Source organism: Rhinolophus ferrumequinum, chromosome 11 (assembly GCF_004115265.2).
Source record: "Rhinolophus ferrumequinum isolate MPI-CBG mRhiFer1 chromosome 11, mRhiFer1_v1.p, whole genome shotgun sequence".
NCBI lineage: Eukaryota > Metazoa > Chordata > Mammalia > Chiroptera > Rhinolophidae > Rhinolophus > Rhinolophus ferrumequinum.
Window position 1 is genome coordinate 1999852 of NC_046294.1, and position 17032 is coordinate 2016883.

At 59.9% G+C, this 17032-nt stretch overlaps 2 protein-coding genes across 6 annotated transcripts in view; both read right to left on the minus strand.

The window, feature by feature from the left end:
• Positions 1 to 325: 325 nt before the first annotated feature.
• Positions 326 to 1362, minus strand: PHLDA2 (pleckstrin homology like domain family A member 2). Its single transcript, XM_033121942.1, has 2 exons — positions 888 to 1362; positions 326 to 638 (listed from the first exon to the last, which is right to left on the minus strand). The coding sequence occupies exon 1, from the start codon at positions 1282 to 1284 to the stop codon at positions 898 to 900; it is 387 nt and encodes a 128-aa protein (XP_032977833.1). The 5' UTR covers positions 1285 to 1362; the 3' UTR covers positions 326 to 638; positions 888 to 897.
• Positions 1363 to 11515: 10153 nt separating this feature from the next.
• Positions 11516 to 17032, minus strand: part of NAP1L4 (nucleosome assembly protein 1 like 4) — a 38066-nt gene continuing 32549 nt past the window's right edge. For 4 of the 5 annotated variants that reach the window (XM_033119969.1, XM_033119972.1, XM_033119971.1 and 1 more), the window contains one exon: positions 11516 to 12624. In XM_033119969.1, coding sequence (XP_032975860.1) covers positions 12586 to 12624 — 39 coding nt within the window. In that variant the 3' untranslated portion in view covers positions 11516 to 12585. Of the gene's footprint in view, positions 12625 to 15380; positions 15419 to 17032 lie in introns of all 5 variants that reach the window. The other variant, XM_033119973.1, reaches the window with a different exon arrangement.

A 17032-nucleotide genomic window follows, 5' to 3' on the forward strand; every position in this document is an offset into this window, starting at 1 on the left:
TGCGTGGGTGGGAAGGGCAGCTGGGAGGGGGGGAGGTGCACTGGTCTCAGTGGGACAGTTTGTGAATGATCCCCCAGAGCAAGCACTGCTGCCAGCTCTGTCCTCCCGGAGTCGTGCCCAGATTAAGTCAGCCAGGGCCAAATCCCAGGGCACTTCATGACCTCCGGAGGCTGCTTGGTAAGGAGGGTGTGGGCTGGCCCAGCAACACCGCAGTTCATTCAAGCACATTCCCTTGCCCTTCGGGCCAAAGGGGAGGCTTGCGGCTTCTCCCCTCCACCCCCCACACTGAATGAGGGGGCTCCAACCCGGCCACTCCCCCAGGAACCTCACTGCACCACACCTGGATGGTAGAAAAGACTTCAGGTCAAGTAATTTATTCGGAATGGACACTGATGAAAAAACAAAATATTAAGACATGGTTTGACGACAAATAACCAAAATAAATATATAGATAGTCCAATAATTTAAGGCGCCCGCGCAGCGGGGCTGTACTCGGCGACTCCGTACGGAAAGGTCCCACGGCCCCAAGCCCTTTGTCCTCGCCGTCGTCAGCGGGTGGGCTCCCGCCATCCTGGGCACCCCCTGGGTTCCTCCCGGCGCTGCTCAGCGTCAGGCCCGACTCATCCAGTGTGTGACTCCTGTGGGAAAAGTAGATGTCAGGAAAATGTTCCGGAGCCCGGGCCAAGTGGGCTGGGGTCCGGCCTGTGGGTCCCCTGAGGCCCCAAGGCGACAGCTGCAAGCGATGGCTCCTGACGCGCGGCCGAGAAGCCGCGATTGCGCGGCACCTGGTCCCCCTCTCCAAAGTGTCCCCTCGACGGGGCAGGAACTATCCCTGCCGTCTACAGTCCGGGACTGGCAGGGGCCGCGGACAGGCGGGTGACACTCACCGCAGCGGGCTCAGGGCGCGCAGGCCGTCTGGGGCTCGGGGGTCGCGGCGCTCTCCTGGCGGCTGCGGAAGTCCTGCAGGGCGCGACGGTTCTGGAAGTCGATGAGCGCTAGCGTGATGGCCGCATTCCAGCAGCTCTCGCCCGCGCAGCGGAAGTCGATCTCCTTGCGGTCGGTGGTGACGATGGTGAAGTAGATGTACTTGCCCGTGCGCTCCACGCAGTCCACCTTGAGAATGGAGTGGAACCGCAGCTCCTTGGGGCGCGCGCCGGGGCCAGCCGGGAACAGGCTCAGGCGGTCCGGGGTGAGCACGCCGCGCTTCTTCTTCCACAGCTGGAACAGGCTGTCGCTGCGCTTCTCCAACTCGCCCTCGCGCAGCACCTCGCCGGTGGTCTTCATGTCGGCGGGGAGCGGGCGCGAGCTAAGCGCTCAGGCGGTGGCGGCGTGGGCAGTGCGCCCCAGCGGCTCCGGCACTACCTTTATAAAGGCCCCGCCCAGCGCCCCGGCCCCGGCCCGCCCCGCCCCGCCGGGGCACGCCCCCTCGAGACCACGCCCCCTCCCTCCCCCGGACCCAATCCCAATGCACCCACTCAGCCCTTTTCCCCCAGTCCCGCCACCCCCACTGCTCGCATCATCCCGGTAACAGGTCGCCCCCTTCTCGATGTCTGTAGCTCCCCGGCACCCCTCCTGAACCCCGGCGCCCCGGCTCTCCAGCCCCACGGGGTGACACGCGGTCCCCACCCCGCCCCGGACGCCGGCCCGGCGGAGGAATGCTCTGAGGCCTGCCCTGCCCTCTGTGACTCACCGTCCGGGAGCCCCGGAAAGCGCCCGCACCCGGTCCAGGGCTGTGGACGGCGGGGCCCAGTACCCCACCCTCCAGGCGCCCCGACACCCAGCCCTGCCGCTCCAGCGTTCGTTGGGCAGAAGCGGGTCGCGGCCCCCTGGTTCCTCCCACGCCGTGGGGGCCCTCCCGCGGAGACCCTCCGGCAGCTTCTCCCCAGCCCGCCTTATCGCCCACCTTGCCACCCCCGGGCAGCGCCTGGACGGACCTGCCCTCTTCCCCCGGGGCCCGGCCCTCGCGGAGAGCTGGTATTCTGACCCCCCGTTTTGTCGTCTGTGAGATGCGGATAGTAACACTTTTTTAGATTCGGTAACACATAGAAAGTGCTAGAACAGCTCCTCGAGGGGTGGACGCAACGCCGACCTCCCTGGGGGCTTGTCCTCCTCCCTGGGCCTCAAGCGTGATGTCCGGGGGGGGGGGGGGGAGATGTGGACGGGGGCGGGGGTCGATTCCGCTGTGACTGCACGAGAGCAGGACCGGCGAGAGGCCCCGGGAAACGAGGGGTGCGGAGCTCGCGGGGAACGGAGGGTCGGTCTGGGCCCAGCGAGGGGCTGCGGGGGCGGCCGAGTCATCACCTGCCAGCCCGCCGACAGGCGTTTTTATTTACTCTTTTCCTTTAAAGGGTTTAATAGGAGCAGGAAGTGATCGCTGGCTCCTCCTGGTTCCCAGGGGTGGGGGTGGAGCCGGCCAAGGGGATTTCTGGGGTGCATAGACACTCCAGGTTCCCCACGTTCCAACACTCACCCCAGCTGTGACTGGCAGGGGCTGCAAAGAGAGCAAGGAAGCGCTGGGGGTGGGGTGGGGGCGGTGACCAACTCCGCCTCACAATTTGCAGGGTTGGTGCAAAATGAAAACTCAGGTCTCCTGATTCCTAGAGTATTAAAAATTTCAAGACAGTAGCAGCAAATGTAAAACCAAGTGAGGGGCTTTCTGGGTGCCGCTCCTGTGCTGGCTCTGGAACCAACCCTGCCCCACCTGCCATCGCTGTGTGGTCTTGGGCCAGACCCCTAACCCTCGGAGGGTGGTCCAGAACAGTGGCCCTCAGGGTCACTGAGAAATACGGAGCACCACGGCTCAGGCCAAGGACCTGGGCCAGGCCTGTGCCAATGGCAAATGGCATCCAGCTGGCAGGAGCCTTGTGGCCAGAGGACTGGTTGGGGGGTGTGCAAGGGCAGGGCAGCTGAGTAGGTAGAGACAGTGCCCAGTACTCTGGCCTGCGGGAGGGAGGACAGGACAGGCACAGGGACTCCTGGTCAGTGTCCTCCCAGGGGAGCTGCAATCTAGTCTGGGAGGGTGGAGGGGGCCCAGGGGGAGGTAGACCTCCCCTCAAGACAACACAGGGGGTGAGTTCTCTGTCAGTATAGGTGTCCCAGCAGGCTGCCAGCCCTTGACAGGTAGGGGGGATTCCAGGGACAGGCTGGGTGAAACTGGCGACACCCCACCCGCACTTGGCCGCAGAGCGGCCTGCGCTGTCCTGAATGGGTCCTGGGCTGCCGGGCGGTGACCTGGGCAAGAGGCTCCTCTGGGCAGTGAGACCAGAAGAAGCGGGCCCGAGGTGGGGCTCTGTCACTGCCCCCGGGAGCCACCATGAGCCCACCAGCAGGGCCCACAGGGCCTGCCAGCCAGTGGCACCTGAGCTCCAGGTAGACTCCAGACACTCAGCACTGCGGACGCACCTACTGTGTGCCTGCAGGCCTGGCTCCCAGGAGCAGAGCGGAGCCCCACCTGCCTGCAGGGACGTGGTGTGTGTGGGTGGGGTGCTGGGGCCATGGGGCCAACAGGACAGCTTGGAGGACTCCATGGGGAGAGGCCCTGGAGACAGGAGAGCAAGGCCTGGAAGGTGGGTAGGGGTTGGTGTGCGGGCATGTGCTCTCCTCTCTGTGCACTGACCCCGAGAACACCCTGCGGGGGGCTCTGTGCTCACCTCCAGTTCACAGGTGTAGAAAGGGAGGCCCAGGAAAGAGGGGTGTGGGGGAAGGGCTGTGAGAGGCAGAGCAGAGGCGGAGCTTAAAAGTGGTAGGAGGAAGAGGATGTGAGAGGGCTCCAAGGCCAGGCGAGGCCAGGTGAGGTGGCTTTTCCTGCCCCACCCAGCTCTCCTCTGCCCGTTGGCCAGGCCTCTCCAGAGGGTGGAGGGGTCAGTGACCAGTGACCTCTGACAGGTGGGCCTCAGCGGGAGCTGGGAGGGCAGGTCATAGGGGGTTGGGGAGCCCACCACCCCTCTCCCAGGGGGCTCCTGGGAGGGTGGAGACCCAGGGAGAGGACGCCCTGAGTGGGCTGCTGGGAGTGGGCCCGGCCCACCCAGGCAGCTGCACCACCAACACCCCTGTCCTGGGGACGGAGACCCCGCTGAGCAGAGGCCCCAGGGACAGCTGGTTTGGCCCCACCTGCCTGAGCAGCTGCTTCCGGGTTCCTGGTCGGGCCAAACCAGCATGAACCTGGAGCAGGGAGAGGGCCCTGTCCCCACCCCAGAGCGGCCCGTCTAAGGGTCCCTCTGCAATGCCTACTTCTCAGGAGGAATGGTGAGAAGGCTGAGTCTGTGGACAGTTTCCTGCAGGCGGTGGGCCAGCACTTTGGAGAGGAAGCTGAGCGCTGATCTTGTAACCCCATGTGAGGATCTTTGGGGGTACCCCCACCCCGGCCATTTGGCAGCCAGGAACCCAGAGGATCTATTAGGATGGCTTCCCCCCGGGGGCTGCACCCCATGGGGAACTGCAGCCGAAGTTGGCAGGGGCCGGCCTGGCCTCATTTCTCCCTCATGGTCACCCCATGAGGTGGATGGAGGCTGTGGCAGTTGCTTTCTTGGATTTTCAGGGAACAGGATGAGGATTTCAGAGAAGTTGAGTGACTCATCTGAGGTCACACAGCCGGCCAGTGGGGAGTCATATCCATTCCATTGTACTTTGCGGCCTGGGGCAGGAAATAGCCCCCAGCTGAGTGGCTGAGTGGGTTCTAGGCTGGGGACATTTGGTGGGTGCTCCTCAGAATGGGGAGGTAGCCGAGCTGGGCTTTGCCTCATCAGTGGCGTCAGGCAGCGTCAGTCGGAGCCAAGTTTACTAATATTTATCTGAGGGACGCATGGGGATTCACACGGAGTCTGACTGAGCGGACCCCCACCCCCACCCCATCCTAGCCAAAGCCGACAGGGACTGGTCCTCAAACATCTGTCCAGGGACACTTGCCATCCTATCCAGGTCAGGATGTTGGGCAGCCCGGGGAAATGAGGGTGCCTCTTTGAAACCCCCAAGTAAAGTCATTTCCACAGCAATGACGGAGCCAAGCTTGAAGCTGTTGCCCAACCAGCCCAGTGAACAGCCTGTGAGGAAGCTGTGTGTCACAGCAGCCCAGGTGCCTGGGGCTCGATGCCACCCCTTTCCTGTGGGTGGATGCGCTCAGGGACAGCCCCAGGAGCGGGCAGCCCTGTTCCCCTGCCGGAAGATCCTCTCCTCTGGCCTCCTCCAGAAGTCCGCTCAGATTGCCAGGGCACACGCGAAGGCCTGCTCCTGTCTGCGTAAGTGCTGCACTCTGGGGTCCCCAAGCCTGGGGAGGGCGGGGAAGCCCCATGCTGCCTGGAGTCATAGCACCTGAGGGTGGCGTGATGCCACCTGACCTGGGCCCAATGTAGCCCATTGGTCACGGCCTGTGACTCAGGCCTGCCCTGTCTTCACAGCTGCAGCCTGGGAGAAGTGACGAGCCTAAGGGCAAGAGGCCTGTCCTCAGCCGGTTTCCAGCGAGCTCTCACTGTCAGTCAGGCCTTGGCCCCTCAGGGCTGTGGCCCTTGTCCGGGCCTGGCTCTCTGAGCCCCTCTGCTGGAGGCTCATGGGCAGGCCCTGCCTCACGAGGCCCTGGGGATCGAATGAGAAGTGATGCTACGGGAACACCCCACCCGCCCTGTCCCAGGTGGGCTCCATTCACCTCAGTACCCTGCTCAGAAGCCATGATCACCTCCTGGAAGCAGTGACAGTACCTTATTCTTTGAAGCTCCCAGGCCAGGGCCCAGCCCAGGTGCTCAGGAAATGTTTTTGGAAATGACTAGACCTAAAAAGTACCTACCTCACTGGCCAAGAGACCCACCTCTCTGCTCAGCACAACTGAAGTGGGTGGATTTGCTTGCTCGTCGGTGAAACCAGAAGCTGGGGAAAAAGGGTCTGGAGTGGGGGGACAGGGCCAGGTACGTGCAAGCTCAGAGGATGGAACTCTCCTGTGGGCCACAGAACAGGGAGGGGATTCCTGTCAGCTGGCATTCCTGTCACACAGCAGGAATGTCACTGCCCTGAGTCTGTTCATGTGGACGCGAGACTCTGGGCGCTTGGATGGATGGATGGATGGATGGATATGGATGGATGGATGGATGGAACACAGGAAGGGAGAGAGAGGGTCAAGGTGGACAAGGCATGCAGGGACCCCCAGCTTCTTGTTCAGCAGGCCTGGGGCGGGGCCCCGTCATGTACATTTTAATCAGTTCTTTCCTACTTTAAAAATTACCAAAATAGTAACAGATTAACATAAACAGTAAAAAAAAAAAAACAGACTGAACTGAAATGATCTCAAAGTTCTGAGTGCTTAAGTCTCACGTCCCCACCAGGGCCGATCCTTTTTAAAATGCTTTTGCATTTCTTCAAAAAATTGAACATAGCCTGTGACGCAGCAATCCCACTGCCGGTACGTCCCCAAGAGAACCGAGGGCAGGGTCTCGAGGAGCCATCTGTACCCCCACGTGAAGCAGCATCATTCACTGCAGCCAAAAGTGGACACAACCCAGCTGTCCATAGCGGAGGAACGGATACACAGAACGCGGTCCCTCCACACAATGGACTATTACTCAGCTTTAAAGAGGAGGACGTCCTGACACCTGCTGCGACGTGGATGGACCTGGAGGACACTGTGCTGAGTGAAGTGAGCCAATCACAGGACACATCCTGGGTGACCCCACTTCTGTGAGGATCTATAATAGTCATTTTGTTGAGACAGGAAGTTGAGGGTGGTGTCAGGGGCTGGGGGAGGGGACAGGAGTGTTTCATGGGGACAGAGTGTCAGTTTGAGAAGATGGAGAAGTTTTGGAGATGATGGTGATGGTTGTACAACGTGAATGTGCTTAACGCCAGAGAAATGTATACTGAAAATGGTTCAGATGGGAAATTTTGTCATGTACATTTTACAACCAAAAAAATGTATTTCCATATGAATTTCCATTATTTAATGCCACTGAACTGTATACCCTTCTCTGCCACCGCCTGGCCACCCCCACCCATCCACTGGGCCTCTTGCCTGGACAGCTGTGACCATCTGCATGAATGTCCTGGGGCTGCTGTGACAAGTGACTACAGACTTGGTGGCCTGGAACAACAGACGTATTACCTCCCAGTTCCAGACCAGAGGCGAATGGGTCTCCAGGATTTGGAAGCCTGAGGGATTCCCCTCCACTGGTCTGGGACCCTCAGCCAGGACCCCACTTCCCCCTACTGTTGTTAGAGCTCCCCCAGCCCTGCCCTCTGAGGGGACCCCAAGGACAGGGCCTGGGGGTGCATCTCACAGCTCCCCGCCCACACCTCTACCACAGAGCTTGAAAAGAGGCCCAGTGAGGGCGGGGCTTGTTCAGGTCAGAGGGTCACTGCCAAGGGAATGGGGCGTCTAGAACCCACACTCTCAGGAGGTTCGGGGTCCCGATCTTGGGGAGGGCAGCTCCCGGAGCTCTGCTGGAATCTTCCAGCCCCTGCTAGAAATGGGGCTAGGTTGAGACCCCGGCCCTCGCGGGAGGCTTTCACCAGGGAAAGACTCCAGGCTGTGCCGCCAGTGCACACTCCCAGTTGGCAAGCACTGGGCAGGGCTGGCGTGGGCAGCTCTGCCCCCCCCCCCCGGGGGCAGGGAAGGACAGCTCTGGCCAAGCGCAAGGGGGCTCCCTGTCCTTCCAGAATACCCTGGGCCGTGCAGAAGGTAATGGGTCTGTCCACACCTCGGATGCGGAAACGGAAACCCAGGAAGGTTCTGACGGGGCCTGGGAGAGCCCGCAGCCTGAGTGGGGAGGAGCCATGGCGGGGTGCCTGTGGGCTCTGCCGGGCTTCTCCTGGGCTACAGTCGCTGGCCAGCCTGGCCTGTCAGGTTGTCATGGAAAGTAACATCCGGCCGCCGCCCGCGGTGTGCTGAGTCAGCATGGCCAAGAGGCCTGGTGACTGGCACAGTGGTGACATCTGGGGGTGGGTGGGGCTCCACCCAGTGCAGCAAGGTGGCTTAGCCGCGGGTGTCTGTCGGGCCTCACCCTTCTGGTGCAGGGCTGAACGTGTGGACACGGTGCCTGGAGAACCTCACCAAGTTCAAAAGGACCCCAAGTTCAGCCAGGGCCAGCCTGGGGAGTCCAAGGCCCCCACGGTGGGGAGCCACTGTCTGCCTAGCCTCCTGGGTGGGTACCAAACGGCCGGGTCTGGGGTCCCTCAGGCTTCGCCCAGCCTACGTGGCTATGCTCCCTGAGGTTGGGGTTGGGAGGACACGTCTGCCTCCAGAGGAAGTCGTTCTGCTCGGAAGGGCTTCACGACAGGGGCCGAAGTCCAGGTGCGGCCAAACTGCGTGGCTGGGTGCCTGGCTGGTGGGGAGCGGAGGGACCCACGCTGGGGCAGTGACCTGTGACGGCACCAGCCCCCATGGCAGCCCCTCCTTTAACCAGGGGTTTTGTGTAGCTGGCAGTGACCAGGTCAGGGAGGGCACTTCACACATGGCCTGCCCTGCGCCTCCTCTGCAGCCCACCCAGCGCTCCCCAAAGGGGAAGGAGACACATTGTGAGCAGAGGGACCCATCAGGGCAGGTCAGAGGCCAGTGACAAGACAGGCCTGGCTGAGGCCAAGGGCTCCTGACCTCCGCCTCTGGGTAAGACCTGGTGCAGCTCCCCAGGCAAACAGGAACTGGGGCCATTGGGCCGACGAGGCTTGGCTGTGCTGACCGGGGCCCTGAGCGGGTGGCCCTGGCCTGGTGGGGAGCCCTTGGGCCTTGAGGGGAATTACAGGGTAGCTGGAGGGGGTGGGCAGGGCTTTGGGATGGGGGCCATGGGCCGGCACCGCAGACTGGCTGCCAGAGTGGGGTGGGTCCTGCCAGATAGGGGGGCATTGGGACCAACCACCTGCTGAACCGTCAGCCGATGGCAGGTGTAGACAGAGGACCCCTGCCAGGCCCTGGGTGGCCGTAACTCCTGAACCAGTTTTAAGTGGAATCACCTCCACTGAGGTTTAATTCACGTACAGAAACCACATGTGCCCAACTGAGGCAGTTCCAGGAATTTGACAGACACTCCCTGTAACCACTTCCTTTTCCCAAAGGATGCCCCGCCCCCCAGCCAGGTGCCAACCAGGTTCTAGCAGTGACGGAATCCGCCCTCCCTCAGTCACGCTTTCAGGACCCCTGCTGCCAGCTTCCTGCCGCTGGGACCACTCTGCTGTGGGCAGCACAGCACTGCGGTCACCCCACCTTTGACTGCTGGCAACGTGCAAGCATCTGAATGGCCCGGGGATCCCCCAGGCCTGGAGCGGAGCCGAGAGCCTCCCAGAAGTCAGAAGCCAAGGCATGGCAGGAGGGAGCTCAGCGGGGAGCAGAGCCAGTCACTTGGGTCTGAGTGTCTGTGACCCTGTCTTGTGTGACCGATGTGACCCAGGGCCCGGGCCCTCAAACGTTCAGAACAAGAGTGATCCGGGGAATCACCAGGATGGAGGAACAGGTGAGGGCCGCAGAGGGGGCCCCGGACACCCACCTGGACCTGTGCAAAGGAGCACTGGGCACCTGGGCCCTGGGGTAGGGGGCCACAAACCAGGGCTGAGGTTGGCAAGGCCTGGCCACTGATCTGTCCAGCTTGGGACAGTCCAGGGGGTCAGTGGGGACAGAAGCAAAGGAGCAGCCAGACAAGCACAGTGGGGGTCCTGCGGTGGCTGCAGCCTGAACTCCAGGAAGGTGCAGCTGCCATCAGAGCCGGCCCAGGCTGGGCCACCCCAAGCTGCTCCAAGCACCACCTTCCCTGCTGCCTCCTGGCTGGTGGCTCTGGACAAACCTCTTGGGTACAAGTGGCAAAGACTAAACGAGCCTCTGCAGTTTCCCTGAGGTCCCATGAGTCGGCAGTGGCCTGTGCCAGGGCCAGGTTGGGGATCCTTGGCTGCTGGAGGGCCGCCTCCCCTTTCCCATGACTGCCCAGGGGTGGGAGACACAGGCCGTGCCATAGTGGACGGCTGGGGAAGGCACAGCCTCAGGGCTTCCAGCTGGAGTGTCCGTCCCAATGTACTTGACCAACCAAGCGGCAGCCCGAGGTGCAGGAGCCCCACTGACTGAGCCTGAGTGTGACACCCTTGCACAGCCTTGTCCCACAGGAGAGAACCCATGCCTCTGGACAGCCCAGATCTCAACACCCTTCCTTTGCTCCAGTGGCACTGGTTGGAGACACCACCACCACGACTCGTTAGCACATCACACAGCTCACCATGGGAATGCAGGACCGGGGGGGCAAGATGCAGGACCAGACGGCGCAGAAGGGGCGTCTCATCCCCCTCCACCCCAGGCACTCGCTGCTCTCCAGCTTCCTGCCGAGCGGCCGGTCACCGCGTGATCGCACACGCACGCACGCACCTGCCCCTTACCTGCTCCGGTCCATCAGACATCCCAGAGGACGTGCCCAACAGCACACGGGAGTCCTGGTTCCCAGCAGCTACACAGTCCCGAGGGTGGGACCTGACTGAACCCACCCCTGGCCATTTCCACAGCTGCACGCACACGCATGGGGGCGTGGCCTGTCATGGGGGGTGGGCACCCACCACCTTCCGCAACCCGTCACGTGTGGCTCCGGGAGAGGCCCCGGGAGAGGCCCTCGTGACGCCGTGCTGCTGCCCACCTGGCTGCAAGCCGAGGACAGCCCCTTATTGGACTTGTTTCCCGGCGAGGCCCAGCGTCCTTCACGCCTGAGAGCTGTGCCGGCGCTGTGTACCGAGCGTGGGCCCGTGACCCATCGGTGCCGTTGGGAGCTGGACAGGTGGCCAGCAGGACACGCTTCCCCTGAAAGACTGCTCTCCAGGGGCCCTCGGGGGGCTGGACCAGATGCTCCCGACACCATTCTGTGCACTCCTTTCTGATCCTTCACTCGCGTTGTGTGTCACTACATCTTAGTAAACAGGCTCGTTCTGAAGGCCCAGGCCTCAGGCTCAGCAGTGGCCAGCAGCTCCCGGAGGCCTGGGCACGGTGTGCCCGGGGCGGGCCGTCCGTGCAGCCTGGACGGTGGGCCGCGGCCTTCCCAGGCCCCTCACCTCTGCTCCCTCACCTCTGTATCCCGAGCCCGTGGGGGCCGCACCGTCTGGGCACACCAAGCCCTGCCCAGCCGCGTGAGGGCTGCCGCCCCTCCTGGCAGGGCGGCCCTGCGGAGGCAGGTCCAAGGCAAGTGCTTGTGCAACAGGTGTTCCTGGGAGAAGCCGGCGCCACTGAGGAGACAGATCAGACGTGCCTTTCCCTCTGGAGCCTTCCGCACCTAAGGCCTCACAAAGCCCAAGGAATGACCTGTCCTGGGGCAGGAGCAAAGGGCTCCCCTGGGGACCCCAAACTCAGCGCGACAGTGACACAGCTTACAGGCCTAGCGGGCAAGCTGAACGCAGCCTCTTCCTAAAATCTGGCTCAAGAGCCTCAGAAACAAAATGGAAAACCAGGAGATGGAAGTCCCGGATCTGACCACGCCTGTAGCTCTACAGAAACAGTTCCACAGGGAGGACAACCTTCCCTAGTCGCGGGGCCCACCCACCCCCACAATCTCCCACAAAGAAGGACCGCACGGCACTGGAGTCATGTTTCACGACTTTAATAGAATATTCTAACTATTCTGTACAAATTGAAAACACCGTATTCGGTTACAAATGTATCCTAAGTAAGGCTGAGCACTCTGCAGGCCTGGTCGCAGCGTGGACCCGGCGTCCGTACCCCGGCTGCCAGGGACCCCCGTCACACTCGGGAACCCCACACGCCAGCCAAGAACAGGTCGCTCTGAACCCAGGGCTTTTAAGACAAGATGGACGTGGGGTGAGTGAGAATGGAGCTACTGAGCGAGCGAGACGGACATTACACTGAGCAGAGGGCGGTGCCTCCCAGCCCAAGGCCCTTCCCGCAGAGCCCAGTGTGGGCTGCCGGCCATGGAAACAAGGCCCTGCCCGGCAGCTGGCGGAGGACGGAGCGTGCGCTTCCCCCACACAGGCCTCGCTCCCGGCGGGGATGCCACCACCTCTGCCTGGCCCACTCACAAACATGGGTTTGGAAACTCCGAGGACGAGCGACAGCATGCGTCCCAAGCCCTCACAGCACACAAGAACAAATAAATACGAGGACAGATCAGCCAAGCTCGGCCTCCGCGTCGTGTGCACAACCCCACCCCCACCCCGAGGAAAGTAAAACCAAAGAAAGAACACTCTGCGGAGAATGGGACCCTACTCTACAGCTCGAGACGACCAGATACAGAAGACAAGAGTGGCTGGAAACAAAGCGCGTGGGTTTCTTCAATGGAAGAAGAATGAGTCCCACAGCGGGAGTGGTGCGACTGGTTCCAGATGCCCCAGAACCACATCCCCAGACACCAGCCCAGGGCGGCAGTGACCTTCCACCCCCACCCCATGTGGTCCTCCCGAAGGAGAGCTGGGAAAGCCCGCTGAGCTGCACCCCAGGCCGCAGAGCGTGCCGGAACGAAACCTCCTACTTCTGAAATGCACCTAAGCTGCCACTGTACAGGGTAAGCCAAACAATAAGGACAAAGGAAAAGTGAAAGTGAGATCATGCACGTGGAAACACGTTAGATGGAAGCATGTCAGTGCGGCGACGGTGTGCAGTGTGACGAGTCCTGACAGGCGTCTGTGGAGGGGCGCTTCTCACTGCTGTTTGCACTCGGACGGCTGGCTGGGCTCCTTCTGTCAACGAGAGAACACAGGGCTTGTAGAGAACCAAGACTCAATCATTAACGTCATTCTAATTGAAAAAAAGGTTACTTCAAATACACCTTTTTTAAACAGTAACAAAAAGCTAACTTCCCAGTAAAAATGTCAGAGCAGGGCTGCCTGTCTGTTTCAAGACACACTCGTGAGACCCTCTGATTCACGGCGTGTTCAGCAGGAGGCTCTCAGGGCCGGAGAGCGCCTCCTCGGCCCACAGGATCTACTGAACGAGCAGAACAGACCATGTTCTGAAGCTGGAAGGAAACCACGCGTTCTGGGTGACCCACAGCACTGCCCACGAGAGACGGCAGCATGCACCGCGTTCCCTGCCACCCGGAGACGTGTCTTCCCGGGGGGCTGTCGCCTTGCTAAAGGGAGCAAGCCAGGCCTGAAGGGCCGACACTGCAACAACAAATGACCAGAGGCCGCCACTAAGCTCCACGGACCAGCCCGAGCCTCCCAGGAGCGTCCCACAGGGAAGCCTGTCCTTCGAGAAGAGGTACCAGGGACAGAGCGTCCTCCCAGCCCCACGGCTGAGGAGCAGACCCACTTCAATGCCACCTAACGGATGTGTGTCACACCACTGAAACCACACCAAGCGCCCAATGAATGCTGAGCAGGAACCAACAGTGGCCCGAGAAACTGATGACAATTCCACCTATACGTCTGAGCAAATAAACTTACTAACCGGCCACTAGGATTTTTGGCTGCTAAGGTTAGAATATTCTGAGCACCGGGCATGCCTATGGAATCTAAGAAAAACCTGCATTGCACAGTTCAAAAGAAGCATCTGGGATACCATGACCGACACACCTTCTGTGGAGTAAGTGGAGCTACAGCTCATTGTTTGAGAAATCTCATTTGAGGGATGAAAAACAATGACACATACAGGGTGCATAACGACAAAGTAACGGCCTTGGACCCTGGTCTAAAGACAAGCCGGGAGCTTCCAGGGCTGGCCCTGGGCCTCTGCACAGCACTGCCCAGGCCCAGCGGCAGGCACCCCTGGGAGGGTGGCCGTCACCGGCACTGGCCCGTCACAGGCTCATCTGAAACACTGCCAAAGAGCCCGGGCACCAAAACACACGTGACCAGAAATCCTAGCCGAAAAAGTTTTAAATCAAACATTGTTGTTTCAAGGTGACCTGGCGATGGCCCGGGCTCGTGGCCTAGGGAATGAGATGCCGGCTCCAGGCTGGGTGCTGCAAGGGCAGGAGGGGGGCCAGCGGCACGGACCAGGGGAGCACCACGTGCTTCCGTTAACTGTATTTGCAGAAAGGCAGTGAGTCGGAGAAGGCGTCGCTCTGGAAGTGGCTCCGTGGGGTGACATGGTGCAGAGGGGCTGGGGCCGGTGTCCGGGGTGGGGGGGACACCTGCTGCACTGTCATACTCACACACGCACGTGAGCACAGATGGTGTGTGGTCTCGTGTGCTGTGATTTACACTTGGCTGCCTCAGCCGTGTCGTGTACAGTTCTCACCAGGAAAATGTCTCGTCCACTCGTGTAAAAGCAACTCCGTAACCTGGGTGAAGACGGCTGGAGGAACAAGGCCTCGCTAAAACCAGGCCCAGGAGGGGGTGAAGGGACAGTGGTTTCTGGCCTGTGACACAGGAAAAACCAGCCTGCATCCCGAGCATCCTGTTTCATGTCACTAAGTTTAGTGACACTGAGTGCTACCGACTCACGGACAGAAGTGGTGCTTCACAGCACAAACTAACAGCCCAAAGCCTAACCGTCACGGGACCAGAGATGGGTTTTAACACATGACAACTGCCCTGAGAAGGGTGAAGACCAGCCACCAAGCACCGTCAACTGGCACAGCCTCTCGGGCACAGGGCCCCCAGTCCAGAGGCGCGGCCGGCTGGAGAAGCCTGAACCCCGACAAGCCGCTAACGCTGCCCAAGCTGCCCAAGCGTGCTGGTGCTGGTGCTGGGCGGTTACACCAGAACCTCTCCTACAAGATACAGGCTGAACATTCGCGGATGACACAAAGTAGCAGGCAGCGTGGGGAGGAGAGGCGCTGCGGGTGGGGGAGGCTGGCTGATAAGCTCACTGGACACGGACGTACTGCCCTCACTGCCCTCGTGTCTCACCACCGCCTCTCCCCCAGCAGCCCCTACACCGGGTCCTCTTCTGATTCACTCCGAGCGCGCCAGCGACCTCCCAGGGCACTAATGCTCCTCCAAACAGATGCCAGCCACTCTTTAGACGGAAAATCCGGGCATGTTAGAAGTTCAGTTACCCCTTTATTACCTACTACTTTGTACAACGCTTAAATTTTACAAGTTGGAACAGTCAACAGGTGCAGGTCTGGGGCCGATCCCCATTGCAGCACTGCGTGGGGACACAGGGTCAGCCCATGCAGCGTGGCCTCTGCGAGGCGGCTTGTGCCTGGCTTCCAGGTGCCCCCCTGCAGGCTGCCGGCCTCCCAGTGCCGTCTCCTTCTGTCCTGTTCCTGTAGGGGAGTCCCGTCACCAAGAAAATTGCCACACCAGTTACATTTTCGCTACTTGGTCAGCAAACAGGAGCCAAACGCAGTTTCTGCCGGTCGTTTTTAAAAGCATACACCAGACCCCTGCCAAGTCTCCTTTCCCGAGAGGCCTATGTGTAGCCTGGCACGAGCCAAGTATGCCTGGAAGGCAGCTTCCTCTTTTCCCAGTCACGACAAGGCATTGTTACAAAGCACAGATCAGAAACTTGGAAGTTAGAAATGAATGGAATTCCACCTTACCTAGAAACGTATGAATGGTTAACAGACAAAAATTACACCTAAATGGGGGAAAAATTGAAAGCAACTGTCAGCATGAAAGAAAATGAAAGGCACAAAATTATACAGAAGGAAATAGCCACAATTTCTCGTGGTACAAAAGGGCTGCAAAATGCCGACCTGGAGATACACCCAGCTCTGTACCTTTCTCACCGTCCTTTGCTTGTACACACACGTGACAATCCCCTTTGAAGAGGCGCATGTGAAGCAACAGAAACATCACACCACGACCCCAGAGGAAAAGATGCTGGTCCCTCCCACTGCACACAGCTGACAGTCCTAGCACCTCACACCACTGACCCTCCTGATTTTGAGTCACTTGTCACCTACTCCCAACTAATAAAACAACTCAAAGCCTTCAATGAAAGGTTAGTATCGACAATTCTTCACTTTCTGTCAAGTAATTTGTGATCACTTGGTGTTTTCTTCTAGAAAACAGACGTGAGACAGACGGCTCAGCCAGGAAAGAGAAGAGGCTGACACAAGGAAACAACAGGAGCGGAGCGCCCGCTGCCGGTGAGACAAGCGAGCCAGAGACACACAGTGCATGGGAGCGTGTGGTGGGCACTGCCAACCGCGCACGTATGCTAGCGCCCCACGGGCAGAGAGCAGCCAGGTGCACAGCTGGGACTCGGGCATGGCAGTGGAAGGTGGCATTATCACCCAGTTCTGTCAACTAACGGGCACCTGCAACCTCCCTTGCCCACCAAGTGTGGTGTATGGAGGCCGGGCCCCTTACCAGCCGTCTCACACACACAGCTGAGCACAGGCAGGTGCCTACTGTCCACTGACCCCGTGAGCTTGTTCCCAGAGTGGTGTTTATGTGGCACATTTAAAACTTTTAACCCACCTCCCATCCTTCCCCAGGAGCTACTTGGTGAGCACGCACTTGTAGAGACACGTGGTGTTAATACGCGGATTAGAGAACCAGGGCCTCACACTGGTGCTTAGTGAACACTCTCCTTGGGGCGTGCGCACGCACGCACGCACGCACACACACACACACACACAAAATGTCTAGTTAACCAGGGACCCACACCACCCACCTGCAGGCCAGGCCAGTGTTCCGACAGCCCAGGCTCTGCTGACCTCCGAGGGGGTGAGCTGTAAATTCACACTAGCCACCAGGAGGAGTCCTCACGGGAGCTCTCGGACTCACTACTGCGTCCTGTGAGGTGGGCGTCAAGTGGCAAAGTATCGAGATCTGAGCTAACCTGAGACCAGGCTTACAGGTCAAAGGACTGGGGTGCCCACTCATTCTTCTCACTTGTTTAAAGCAAAGCTTTGTAATTTAAATTACGAGACAGCCAGACATATATTTGAGTATCCTCGGCCCAAGTACAGTTGTAAATTACACCTACAAAATTCCATTATTCTATCCATTAAAAACAACAAAAAACAAAAAACCCCTAAAAGTCCCTTTATCCTTTCCAAAAACAAATGCACAAAACAAAACAGTTTATTATGTCGTCAGTTAACTTGAAACAATGAAGTATCTGGACCAAGGCGTTGCCCACCGACCAAGTTCACGTCAACAAGGTGCAGCCTGACAATGAGCTGTGAGCACCTTTCACTGGACACTGACACTTACCAAGTCATACAGGGGTCTGAATAAT